This window comes from Choloepus didactylus, chromosome 20 (genome assembly GCF_015220235.1).
Source record: "Choloepus didactylus isolate mChoDid1 chromosome 20, mChoDid1.pri, whole genome shotgun sequence".
In the NCBI taxonomy this organism is placed as follows: domain Eukaryota; kingdom Metazoa; phylum Chordata; class Mammalia; order Pilosa; family Megalonychidae; genus Choloepus; species Choloepus didactylus.
The window spans coordinates 516,011-529,269 of NC_051326.1; the positions used below are offsets into that span (position 1 = coordinate 516,011).

A 13,259-nucleotide genomic window follows, 5' to 3' on the forward strand; every position below is an offset into this window, starting at 1 on the left:
AAAGAAGTATACACCCTGACCACGTAGTGTTCATTCCAGGCCTGTAAGGGTGATTCAGCGTAAGAAAATCAACCAGTGTAATACAACACATTAACAAATCAAAAGGAAAAAATCAAATAATCATCTCAATAGATGCTGAAAAAGAATTTGACAAAATGCAACATCCTTTTATGATAAAAACACTTCAAAAGTTAGGAATAGAAGGAAACTTCCTCAATATGATAAAGGGTATATGTGAAAAACCCACAGCCAATATAGTGCTCAATGGTGAGAGACTGAAAGCCTTCCCTCGAAGATCAGGAATAAGACAAGGATGCCCGTTGTCACCACTATTATTCAGTGTTGTGCTAGAAGTTCTAGCCAGAGCAATTCAGAAAGAAAAAGTAATAAATGGCATCCAAATTGGAAAGGAAGAAGCAAAACTCATTATTTGCAGATGATATGATCTTATACTTGGAAAACCCTGAGAAATCGATGACACACCTACTTGAGCTAATAAACAAATTTGGCAAAGTGGCAGGATATACGATTAATGCACATAAGTCAGTAATGTTCCTATGCAGTGGAAATGACATAACTGAAGCAGCAATCAAGATAAAGATTCCATTTTCAATAGAAACTAAAAAATTAAGTACCTAGGAATAAACTTAACCAAGGATGTAAAAGACCTTTACACAGAAAATTACATGACTCTACTGAAGGAAATAGAAGGCAACCTAAAGAGATAGAGAGATATTCTGTGTTCATGGATAGTAAGGCTGAATGTAGTTAAGATGACAATTCTATCCAAACTGATCTACGGATTTAATGCAATTCTCATCAGAATTCCAACAATCTACTTTTCAGACTTGGAAAATTTAGTCATCAAATTTATTTGGAAGGGAAAGATGCCTCGAATTGCTGAAAATATTCTAAAAAAGAAAAATGTAGTGGGAAGACTCACACTTCCTGACTTTGAAGTCTACAATAAAGCTGCAGTAGTCAAAACAGCATGGTATTGATACAAAGGTAGACGTATTGATCAATGGAATCAAATTGAGGATTCGGAAAAAGACCCCCAGATTTATGGTCAACTGATTTTTGATAAGGCCCCCAAATCCACTGAATTGGGACATAACAACCTCTTCAACAAATGGGACTGGGAGAATTGGATATCTATATTTAACAGAATAAAAGAGGATCCCTACCTCACACCCTGTGCAAAAATTAATTCAGCACAGAGTGAAATAAGCCAGACACAAAAGGAGAGACATTGTATGTTGCCACTGATATGAACTCTTAGGATAGAATATAGGGGACCTAGAGATAGGCAGAAGTTAGTGAAGGGGGAACGATAATCTAATAAGAACAGATAGGATATTGAGGATAATATTAATAGTGTGAGAATGCTCAGGAATGACTATGGTTTGTTAATTTTTTGGGTGGTATGGTAGCATATTGGGAGCAATGAAGTTATTTCAGGATATTTGTTTTTCCTGTTCCTTTGTTTAATTTTATCTGGAAATTTATTTTTTATTTTTTGTTAAAGTTAATAAAAACAAAACAAAACAAGCAAACAAAAAAGATCGAGGTGCCATTTTCTGTGTGTAGAGTGCTGTGAGCAGATGATAGATGAGATGAGACTGGAGGTGCTGCGCGGTGCCTGATGACCCTCACCTGCAGAGGCCTCACCTGTTCCCCGAGGGTCCTGGGCTTCTGGAGCCTGGCGGGGAGGCCTGGAGGCTGTGCAGCCTGCCCTGCCTGTCTCGGAGTCTTCTGGAAGCAACTGGGGCGCAAGTAAAGCCTGTTGCCTCAGGAGCATCACTGCCGATCAGTCCAGGAAGCCGGGGGCTGAACAGATCAGAGGTCGAGGGGCCCCTGGAAGGAGTGGGGGCGGGTGTCGGGATTCCCTGCGGGAAGCGCCAAGTGGGCAGACAGGAGCCGGGCTTCGTGCCGGGACTGACCGGTTCCTCTCCCCCCAGGCTTGGCGGTCGGTGGCGAGTCCTCAGCTCTGCTGGAGGGTCCCCCACCTGGGCACTGGAGACGCCCAGTGGGACAGGACCCCCAGCCTGACCTCGGCCTCAGGGCACCCAGGCCGGTGCCCTGTTCGTCCTCGCAGCTGGCCTCTGCGGTGCCCACGGCCAGCATGCCTGTCCTGCAGGCCCCGCAGTGTGCCCTGGCCACAGCGTGCCGGCGGCCACCACTCATCTTCCTGCCCAAGCTGGTGTATGACCTGGTCACCTCCATGGACGGCAGCGGCCTGCCCAAGGCTGCCTCGCTCCTGCCCGCCCCCTCAGTCACGTGGACCAGCTCCTTCCGGCCCCTGCTCAGCAAGACCATGACAGCCACCGAGCAGTCCCTCTACTACCGGCAGTGGACGGTGCCGCGGCCTAGCCACATGGACTACGGCCACCACGCCGCCCCCCGCGGGGGCAGCTTCCACCCCCGGCGGCTGCTGCTCAGCGGACCCCCCCAGGTGGGTGCGGCACCTGGCGGCCTGCCCCCAGGCCCACTAGCAGTCTGCCCCCAAACCCACTCTCACTCAGCTGCTTCTGTACTTGTGTCCTGAGGGCGGGTTGGGATCTGAGAAGGTCCCTTACTGGCTTTCTGCTGTTCCCGCTCCAGTCCTCGGTGGCGGCTGGGTGACTTCGTTGTCTAACTCGGGCTCCTCCTTTGCGTCCTGTGGGAGTGGACGGGCCCTGGAGGGCGTCTTGCTCCTGCAGATGGGGGCTCTGTGTTTCCCACGCCGTTTCCTCCGGGCCTCATACCATGCCAGTCAGTTTGCACGAACATGGACACTTGGCATAAGACGCCCAGTTCTGTGCTGGAAGTTCTGGGTGAAACGCCAGGGGAAGTGGGAGCTGTCCCCACACCAGTCCCCCTCCCCGCTAACAGTGAAGGGCCACTTTCACCTGTGGGAGCCTTACCTGTGCCGTGCAGGTTACGCACCTTCTGTGTGCCTGGGAGGCCTTGAATTGCAGCAGTGCTGCAAGAACCAAACATGATTGGCTGCCCCAGGCCGTCGCCTCCCTCCCTCCGCTCAGGTTCGCTTCCAGGATCTGTCCCACACGCACACGGATTTGCAAATGTGAGAAGCTTATTTTAGAGCTGCTTACTTCCGTTTCATTGGTTGAGCCTTGGTTGGATCAGCCTGGGCACGGCTGCACCGTGGAATTCAGGTGTAGGAGGCCTCAGGTGGCACTCGAGATACTGGTGTCAGCATTTCTCTAAGAGACTAAGCGAAAAAATCAAGTTACAGAATCATCTGTATAGTGTAATATCAATAGAAACACCTCATTGGTGTGTATGTGAGGAAATGCCTAGAAGACCCTGAGTTGGTGGGCTCCGAATTGTTGCCTGGGAAGCGGAGTGAGGCCAGGGGGCAGGGGAGAGAGTACTGTAACTTCCTACCTCATTATCCGTTTGTATTGCTTGAATTCATAAATGAGCAATATGACTTTTTATAATTTAAAAAAAGTAGGAAAAAAAAAGAAAAGCATTCCTGCTTTCCCCATACCTTCAAGTTATGTATGTTATCAATCTTTAAAATTTTTGCCAGTTCGATAGGTGAAAAAGTCTATCATAGTTTTATTGGTCAACTTGAACATATTTTTAAATATTTATTGGTCGTTGGTACTTGTTTTTCAGTGATTTTCATTTTTTCTTGTTTCCCTTTAGGCTGTTTTTCATCTTGTTGATTTGTAGAGGCTTAGATATTATAGATTTTAATCCATTGTTACATGTATTGCAGATATTCCCTGCTGCCCGCCCCCCATCCTGGTTGTAGGCATTTGGGCCAAGAATGTGGAAAGCGCCTTCCTGAGGGGTCGGGTGGGGAGGGGAAGGGGCCTCAGGCCTTTCTAACGAAGGTGACCAAACGAAGGTAAAAGTGCAGCACCCTCGCCTGGAGCTGGGCTGGGGAAGCCAGCAACTCCATGAAGAAATAGAAGGAAGAAGAGAAAAGGAATTTTCTCTTTTTACCCTGGCCTTAAGAGGGGGGAATTGAGATGCCAAATTTTTCTGTCTTATTCACTGAATTTTGAAATCTCACTATAGACATACCAATTAATACAAGAACAGAGGTTATGGAACTATGCAGGACTTCTGGACATTATTATATTTATATTGTCCTTCATTTTTTAAAAAGCAACCTTTCTTAAACTTGTGATGCTTAAAAACACGTGGCCAGTTAGGCTCTGAAGACTCAAAAGACGTGCCTCGTGCATTCAGCCACGTTTTCCCCCGTGTGGCTGCCTCCCTGGCTCTGGTTTTAACCCCTGAGCTCGGTGCACGAGGCGCTGACAGCTGGCTCTCGCGTGAACGTCTGCAGGTCGGGAAGACGGGCGCCTGCCTGCAGTTCCTCAGCATTTTGTCCAGAATGCTCGTCCGACTGACCGAGGTGGACGTCTACGATGAGGGAGAGATCCACACCCGTAAGTGACATTTCGAGACACCCACGGGCTTGGCGTTGTCTCACATCTTTCACTTTCCAGGTGGAATTCACAGATTAATGATCAGTCCTGAAGCCTTTTTCTTGTAGTCATTTTGCCCCATATAAGATTCGTACCCCAGAGGCCTTTGTTAGGATAAAATGACTAACCTAGAAATAATTGCATCTTACTGAGGACCTTCCATACGTTCAGCATTGTGTAGGCACTTAGTAAATTACTGAATTTTATTTTCTGTGCCACACCATGAGATGGATGCTGTTTTTCCATTCCCCTGAGAAGTGACAAGCTTGGGCCCAGCTGGGAGGCAGCAGAGCTGGAATTAAACCAGATTTGACTGATGCATCTAGAAAATGCAGTTATCCATCAGGAGAGGTTTCTCCCCCTTTGGAATTTATTTCACACCCAAGCAACTGAGACATAGGTCAATATCTTGGGACAAAACAGAAATATATGGTATGTGGGAATAATCCTTTTTTCCTTGTTCACTGGACAGAATTACCTGATGAAATTAATTCTCTTTGAGCAGCTGTTTGTGCTGATTATAAAACTGCTCTCCATTTCCTCTTCACACACCCCTCCTTGTGGCTCATAAACTTGGTCTGGCACTTGAATCTGTTGCTTTGGGAATGAAAATTTATTTAAGCAGTCCTGTTTGTGTCATAGAGAAGGGGTGCCAAGAGGCCACACACACTGCTATCTAAACAGCAATTCTTTTTTTTTTAGTTCATTTTATTGAGATAAATTCACATACCATGATGTCATACAAAACAAATCGTACATTCGATTGTTCACAGTACCATTGCATAGTTATGCATTCATCACCAAAATCAATCCCTGACACCTTCATTACCACACACACACACAAATAACAAGAATAATAATTAACGTGAAAAAGAGCAATTAAAGTAAAAAAGAACACTGAGTGCCTTTGTTTGTTTGCTTGTTTGTTTCTAAACAGCAATTCTTTAAATGCCCTTGACTGCAGTTGAGTTTTTGCTGGAGAAAATTTGGAACCCAGGAAGCAAATCCAGATTTTTTCTTTTTTATTACAGAAGTGTAGGTTTACAGAAAAATCATGCAGAAAATATAGAGTTGCAAAATACCGCCTCTATTATTAGTGTGTTATATAATAATATTTTATTATTTCACAATAATGAAAGAACATTATTATAGGTGTTCTATTAACTATAGTCCATGTTTGTACTAGGATTCCCTGTTTGTGTTGTAGTTATATGGCTTTTTTAAAAAGTTTTTATTACAGTAATGTATATACAACCTAAAATTTCCATCCAGCTCTTGGTCTTTCCTTTGAAGGAAAGAGGAGTTTCTTTTTGCAAGCTCTGGATTTTCCCCAGTTCCCGTGTAGTTTGGAAAATTGAGTTTCAGATGAAAATCAGCAGGTCCTTGAGTTTCTGTCTCCGTGCTTTCCTGGACAGACCAGTGATAAGGACAGGACTGAACCCAGTTTGTTAGAATTCTCTTAAGTACTTGCATATCACCTTGGGTTTCCCTTTTGTAAAATGGAGACATTTCCTGCTTTGCAGAGTGTTGTGAGGATTAAATGATGTGACACACATGGAGCCCAGAGCATCTGCTGAATACACCATAAGTGCTTCTTCCCCATCCTTCGCCTGGACTCTGCTCACACACCACAGAGTGGGTTCAGTGTGTGTGTGTGTGTTTACATACGTATGTGTACACACACACGTGCGTACATTATTGAACTGGACCAACCAGATTTGCTTTTAGCCCAGAAGTATTTACTGAGCACCATAGACTTTACCGATTGTAGCACAATGTGAAGCGCAGCACACGGAAGAATGTGGTTTGGGCCACGAGGGTTGGCCTTTGGAAGGGAGAACCCAAGGTGCTTCTGACAGGTGGAGTGATGAGAGCTGGGCCACCTGACTGGGGGCATTTAGAAGCTTAGAGGCAAGAAGGAAAAGTGTATTAGGTTCCGGCACAGGTGAGAACCAGCCATGGACACAAGCGGGATGCGTCTGGGGGATGCGCGGGAAGCAGTTCAGAGCGCGGATTGGGACGTTGGGTGACAGCCAGGCGGGAGCGCCCCTGGGAGGAGGTGGAGCTGTGTGTGGGCAGCTCCTCGGGGAAGCTCTAAGGGCCGTCCTGCGTCACTGGAACAGCCCCGAAAGGGCTTCCTGACACGCCTCCAGGCACCATCCTGTGCAGCGCGCTCCCCTGCGTGCTGGTCACGTGTCTGTGTTTCTGTCGGTCTCGTAGACCTCCGAGAGGAAGCAGGTCGGCAGTACATGCAGCTCAGTGACCCCTGGCCAGACCTGGAGCTGCTCAGGAAGATGCCTTTCGACTGTGTTATCCACGACCCAAAGTACGAGGATGCCAGTGTGATTTGTTCACACCACCAGCACATAAAGAGTGAAGGTCAGATGTTTCTGCCTCACCTCCTTCCAAACCAAGGGAGCCTCATGAGGGGATGGGCCGGGTTTTGTTTCATTGGATTTAATTGGTGATGTTTATCAGCAACACCCATGTCAGTGTACAGGGAAGGAAACGCCACGGGACTTAGGAAAGGAAGGCTTGTGCTTAGTACATGCTGTGTAACGATGAAGATGCTTTTGGCAATTTGTCATGGTCAGAATTTTCTGAAGTTCTCATTGAGAGAGGATAAAAGATATGTAGCTTATTTATGAATTTGGAATCGTCATAAAATGAGTACACGTATTTCTCTTTTTCCCTCAGTCTCTCATTTTTTCTCTTCTTCAGGGATCCCTAGTGTTCACATTATTGTTATGTTGTGATGTTTCAGGGTCACATCAACAAGCAGAAGTTATTATCAGCTAGTGTGATTATGAGCACTGAATAGAAAAGTTTGGTCCGTGCACTGAGAGACTCGCCAGTCTTCATGTTGAACCCGGGTGCCCAGAAAAGATCGTGTTCACAGAAGGGTCCTTTTTTAGAGTGGACTCGAATCAAGGTTTAGTGTTAAAATTGTAATCTCGCTCAGTCATTTGAAAAAAACGGGAACTCGCCGACATTACGGTGTTTGATTATTAGGTTGAGAGTGCAGTTAAACTCCACGTAGCAGGTCTGGTAGTGTGGGTTTGCAGCAGTGGCAGATTAGCGGATGAGACGTGTTTTGTCCTCTTGTAGGCGCCTTTTCTGACCCACTGAGTCCCCTTAGGCACACTGAACCCGTTGTCGACGCCTTCCCTATAGTGCTTCAGCAAGCTTCAGTTTGAGCAGGCAGGGGAGCCCTGTTTGGCGTCCTGCTGCTGTTTAACCATGTGGGGCATTCTGTGCAGACCGAGGGACAGCCCGAAAGGCCGAGGAGCTGTACGTGCGGCGCCAGACGGCGCGGGTGAGGCTCTCCAAGTACGCAGCGCACAACACGTACCACCACTGCGGGCAGTGCCACCAGTACATGGGCTTCCACCCCCGCTGCCAGGTAGGCCCCGGGCCGAGCTCGGCGTGCAGGTGGCGCCTGTGGCGATCACAGCACCCGCCTCCAGGTCTCGCGCTTTCCTTCTGGGGGCAGAGGGATGGGGCTTGGAGCCCTTGCCTCCCGTCCGCCTGCAGCCTCGATTCCCTTCCGTAGTAGCCACTGAGATTGCTGCCCTCAGTGCCCAGCAGTGATCCTCCCAGACGGACGCATTCCCAGGGCAAGGCCGACAGGCTGCGGGTGCTTGGCTTCTCTTGATACCCAGCAATTGCAGAAGTCCGGTTCTGCGCTCACGAGCGCGTGTGTCAGGTGTGGGTGCTCTGTCCTCGTGGCTGCCAGTGGGAAACTGACGCCCACACAGTGTTTCAGAGCAAGGCGGAGAGAAACACGGTGGAGGCAGGGACACTGTAGAGATGAGGAGAGGGGTTTGCGTGTGTCGAGTGCCTACCCCGTGCCCGGTGTGCTGCCCGGGCCCCCTCTGTGCCGAGACAGCTGCCCAGAGCTGACTGGAGCTCCGGCTGCCACCGAGGGGCTTGTGTTCAAGCCGCACCCGTAACCCTTTAATGTACACTGGTTAGGAAACTCTCGTTTAGTTCCTTGTTTAATTCTCACCAAAAAGCCACGGGACAGTACGTTATCCCTCTGGACAAATGAAGGAACTGTGTTGGTGGGGGCTTTGAAGCATCAGTAGCATTTGCCAAAGGGAGGGGCACGGTGATTTTCATGGGGCCAGGCTGGCCGTGAAGTGCAAGGGGGCGGGGGTCCCGGGAGGCAGCTGGAGAGGAGGCAGGGCCTGGGGGCCTTCCCCGCGAGAGCCCCAGTGGGGCTGGCGTGGGTGGCCTGGGCCTGTGGATGGCATCTTAAGTGGCCACGTGAGGGGTGCAGAGGCCCCGTGGGGAAGGCGACCTTCTGCGGTTATTGCTTTCCCTTCAGGCCCCAGCAGGGGAGGAAGAGGGTGGCTGGAGCTGGTGGGCAGGTCAGCGCCTGGAGCAGAGGATGGGGGTGGGGGCCCTGACCTGGCCTGAGTGGGGGGGTCCTTGAGGGCCGGGGTGCGCAGTCCCTGCGGTCCAGGCTGGGGGTCCCTGTGGGCCGAGGTTTGGCGCCCTCAGTCTTCCGGTGCTTTCCGCACAGCCTGTGACAGCAGGGGCCCTGCTTTGCTCTCCCTTCTGCAGGGGAAACAGCACAGCAGCCTCGTTTGCTCAGATCTGCCTGGCCCTGAGCTGGGCTGCTTGGGAAGTAATGCCGCTTGCTTTTGGTACCAATGTATTTTTTTTAAGTGTTTGCAATTTCATTATAGAAGAAATTGGAACAGTTATATGAGCAGTTTTCTAGAACTTTAATCTGTAATCCCATTAGCCCAGACAGTCTCTTTGGACATTTTTGCAGTCTTTTTCTTGGAGTTAAAGGTGTATTTTAAGGCAGAAGAAAAATACAGGTAAAAACATTTTCTTGGTTTTGCAATTTAAAGAAATGAAAAGGACTCAAGGGTTTTAGTCAGTCCTCACATCATGTGTCTCAGCAGTGGATCGTTGCTCCTTGACACAAACCCATCTCGGTCTCAGGCTGCGTCAACAGAAGAATGGCGTGCAGAGGAAGGCGGAGAGTGCCCCCTGCTCGGGCCAGGCCACATTGAGCTGTGCAGGGGCCTGGGTCCCAGGGGCAAGGAGGACTAGGTCTGGGGTTGACGGCCCCCCACGTGTCTGGGGGTGACGGCCCCCCGTGTTTGGAGGGGACAGGCCCCCCGCGTGTCTGGGGGTGTCGGCCCCCCGCGTGTCTAAGGGTGACGGCCCCCCATGTGTCTGGAGGTGATGGCCCTCCACCAAGCCATGTGTGGGGAACAGAGGGTCACGTCCTTGCCTGCAGCTCTCAGGCTCCCCGAGTTGCCTCTCTTGTGAAACCTGCCCACCCCCTCGAGTCAAGGTCGGCTTCTCCCTCGGGTTTGCTTCCAGAGGACTCTGAGGCCCCAGGAGGCTACATTGGGGTCCCCTGTGGGTGGGAGCTGCTGGGCCTGGGGACTCTCGGGCTGCGTAGCCTGAGGATGGTCCCTGCCCATGGAGGGTGCCATGGGGGGTGGCTTCCTGGGTGAGCTGAGCCGAGCAGGTGAGGCAGGCGGGGAGCCCCCGAGTGGTGCAGAGAGAAGGACCCAGGGTCCCGGGGCCTTGGAGGAGGCTGGACCCGAGATGGGAAGGAGCCTGAGACCCACTTCCTTTTGCACACCTGTCAGCTGGGCCAAGAGCAGGACCTGCTTCCTGAGATCTCCAAGAGGGTGAAGTCATGGGGATACAGACGGGATAGCGGCAGCTTGCACATTGTCCATGCTATGAAGTGTGCCTGAGTGTGCAGGTGTTGTCCGTCCTGCCAGGGCCCCCGAGACACTTACTAGAAATAAAAATGAGATGGCAGTGAACCGCTAGTTGTTAGCCAAGCACTCCTGGGGTCTGATCCGGAGTCCAGAGCAATGCAGTGGAGTGAGGAGCGGGATGGGCCTGGCTGAATGGGCATGGCCTGGGGTGCTTGCCCTGTGGACCTGGGGTCTCCTGGCTGGTGGGCAGAGGCGGCTGCAGCCTCGGTGTCGCGGTCAAGAGGTGTCTTCCAGGTGGCCCACGGGGCTCTGTGGGTGAGCTCTGTCCTGTCTCCTTGCACCGTAGCTCTATGAGTCCACGCTCCACGCCTTTGTCTTCTCCTTCTCCACGCTGGGAGAGGAAGTCCAGCTGCACTTCATCATCCCCAAGTCCAAGGAGCACCACTTTGTCTTCAGCCAGCCCGGGGGCCAGCTGGAGAGCATGCGGCTGCCCCTCGTCTCGGACAAGGTATGGCCATTTGCGGGTCTATCAGGAAGTTTCCCATGATGGCGGAGGACCCTGGAAAACGCTCGCTCGCTCAGAGGCATTTGGGGCAGAGAGGAGAAACTGACGTGGTGACCGGATGTGGGGGAGGCTGGTGTAGTGTGTGGGCTTCGAAGCGCCTTGGGTCCAAGTGTGAGCTGCGCTCTGCCTTTCGTAACTGGGTTACTTTGAACTGGTCACCTGACATCCCTGAGCCTCAGTTTCCTTATCTGTAGACCTGGGCGAGGGTAACTGCAGAAGCTTGTTGTCAGAGTAACTCGGAGTAACCCATGTGAGGCCCCGGCGCAGTGCTGGGGGATGGCCGGCTTTGACTGAAGTCCAGTCCACTCTACTGCATTTCCTTTAATCCTTTCTGCTACAGGACAGCTTAAATGTCCGGCACATGGAGTCGTGTCGCGGGCCCACCCACCTTCCACAGTGACCGACTCACGGCTCATCCCGCTATCCTCTCCCCCACTCACGTCTTACTTTGAAGTAGATTCAGGCATCATTTCATTTCAGCTATAGATAATTCAGTGCATATCTCTAAAAGATAAATTTCCTTCATCTTTTGAGGAGATTGTTCTAAATCCACTGCATTTAGGGCAGCATTCTTCTCACTGAGACACTTCTGAGGACTTGGCCTCACCGTCCCAGCCTGAAAACCTCAGCGTAAACTTGCTGCTCTTTGTCCAGCCCCGGCTAATGCAAAGCATGTGCAGAAGGTTCCTTTCCTTCCTCAGAGGGCCACACTCCTTAGAGTCAAGCTGGGTCTGTTACCAAGCGAAGGAAGCATTTGTGACGTACCGAAGGGGCCTCTTTTGTGAGGTGGCCTCGTACCCACGGGCTGGGTGGAGCATGTTCTAGGGAAACTACTGTGGGTGTGACCCAAGGTCAGGATTTATCCATCACTCACTCGCTTCTCCAGCCATCTAAGCCGAACAGCTGTGTGCCCAGTTCCATAGCAGGTGCTTCGAGGAGTTCAGAGAGAGCACAGTGTAGTATGCCAGAGGATAGTACTGTTCAGGAAAGAGTTACAGAAAACCTAGTTCTTTACCTAAAAGATATCACAACCTGAGGGTGTAAACAGCTAGGCCACATGATGAGTGACTGGGGGGGTGTCGGATGTTCGTATTAGATAGAGCATTTGGGTCACACTGGATGACCTGAACTCAGAGCACAATATTACACGCTAATATGAGAGTGTAATGAATTTGGTAAGGTGATCTATCCCCAAGCCATCATTTATTCAGCGTGTGATTCTGGGGGTCGGCAGTTTCGGTACGTCCAGCTGGATGGTCAGCTGGGGGCTGCCATGTCCGGGAAGAGCGTCTCTGCTTCTGGTGGTCTCTCACCTGCCAGCAGGCTGGGAGGTGGTGTCCGAGCCACGTCCTGCGAGTGTGGGCTGCGTCTCTGTTCAGCTCTGCACAGTGCAATTCTTGCTGCCTTTTGTGGGTAAAGCAAGTCACAAGGCCGACCCAGATCCAAGGAGGGTGGAAATGGACACCACCTTTTGATGGGAAGGGCTGCAGAGTCATGTTTCCAGGGGAGGATTGGTTGTGGCCAGGTTTACAAACAGTCTGCCTCCTGTGCCCTCCTTCACAGAGCCACGGATACATAAAAAGTCCAACGTTCACACCGACCACAGGTCGCCACGAGCACGGGCTCTTCAACCTGTACCACGCGATGGACGGCGCCGGCCATCTGCACGTGCTCGTGGTCAAGGAGTACGAGATGGCCGTGTACAAGAAGCACTGGCCCAACCACGTCGTGCTGGTGCTACCCGAGGCCTTCAACAGCGCTGGCGTTGGTGGGTGCTCCGGAGCCGTCCTAGGGGCTCCCCGTGTGGGGCTCACAGGAACGTTCTAGACGCGAGAGCGACTAGCTCACGGCAGCCCTCTGTGTCCGGGCTCTGAAGGCTCTCTTAGCTTGTGTGATTTTTTTTTTTCATTGAGGGTTTTTCTTTTTTTTTTTAATTCAGTTTTATTGAGATACATTCATATACCATACAGTCATCCATGGTGTACAATCAGCTGTTCACAGCACCATCATATAGTTGTGCATTCATCACCCCAGTCTATTTTTGAACATTTTCCTTACACGAGAAAGAAACAGAATAAGAATAAAAAATAAAAGTGAAAAAGGACACCAAATCATCCCCCCATCCCACCCTATTTTTCATTTAGTTTTTGTCCCTATTTTTCTACTCATCCATCCATACACTGGATAAAGGGAGTATGATCCACAGGGTTTTCACAATCACACTGTCACCCCTTGTAAGCTACATTGCTATACAGTCATCTTCAAGAGTCAAGGCTACTGGGTTGGAGTTTGATACTTTCAGATATTTACTTCTAGCTATTCCAATACATTAAAACCTAAAAAGTGTTGTCAGTATAGTGCGTAAGAGAGCCCACCAGAGTGACCTTTCGACTCCATTTGAAATCTCTTAGCCAGTGAAATTTTATTTCATTTCGTTTCGCATCTCCCTTTTGGCCTAGAAGATGTTCTCAATCCCACAACGCCGGATCCAGTTTCATCCCTGGGAGTCATATCCTGCGTTGCCAGGGAGATTTACACCCCTGG

The 13,259-nt window shown here is 50.3% G+C and overlaps 1 protein-coding gene across 1 annotated transcript in view; it reads left to right on the plus strand.

The window, feature by feature from the left end:
* GREB1 (growth regulating estrogen receptor binding 1) overlaps positions 1-13,259 on the plus strand; it is a 173,053-nt gene that overhangs the window by 147,811 nt on the left and 11,983 nt on the right. Inside the window, exons 22-27 of the mRNA XM_037812669.1 lie at positions 1,962-2,455; positions 4,310-4,412; positions 6,672-6,830; positions 7,712-7,854; positions 10,497-10,658; positions 12,279-12,483. Coding sequence (XP_037668597.1) covers positions 1,962-2,455; positions 4,310-4,412; positions 6,672-6,830; positions 7,712-7,854; positions 10,497-10,658; positions 12,279-12,483 — 1,266 coding nt within the window. The remainder of the gene's footprint in view (positions 1-1,961; positions 2,456-4,309; positions 4,413-6,671; positions 6,831-7,711; positions 7,855-10,496; positions 10,659-12,278; positions 12,484-13,259) is intronic.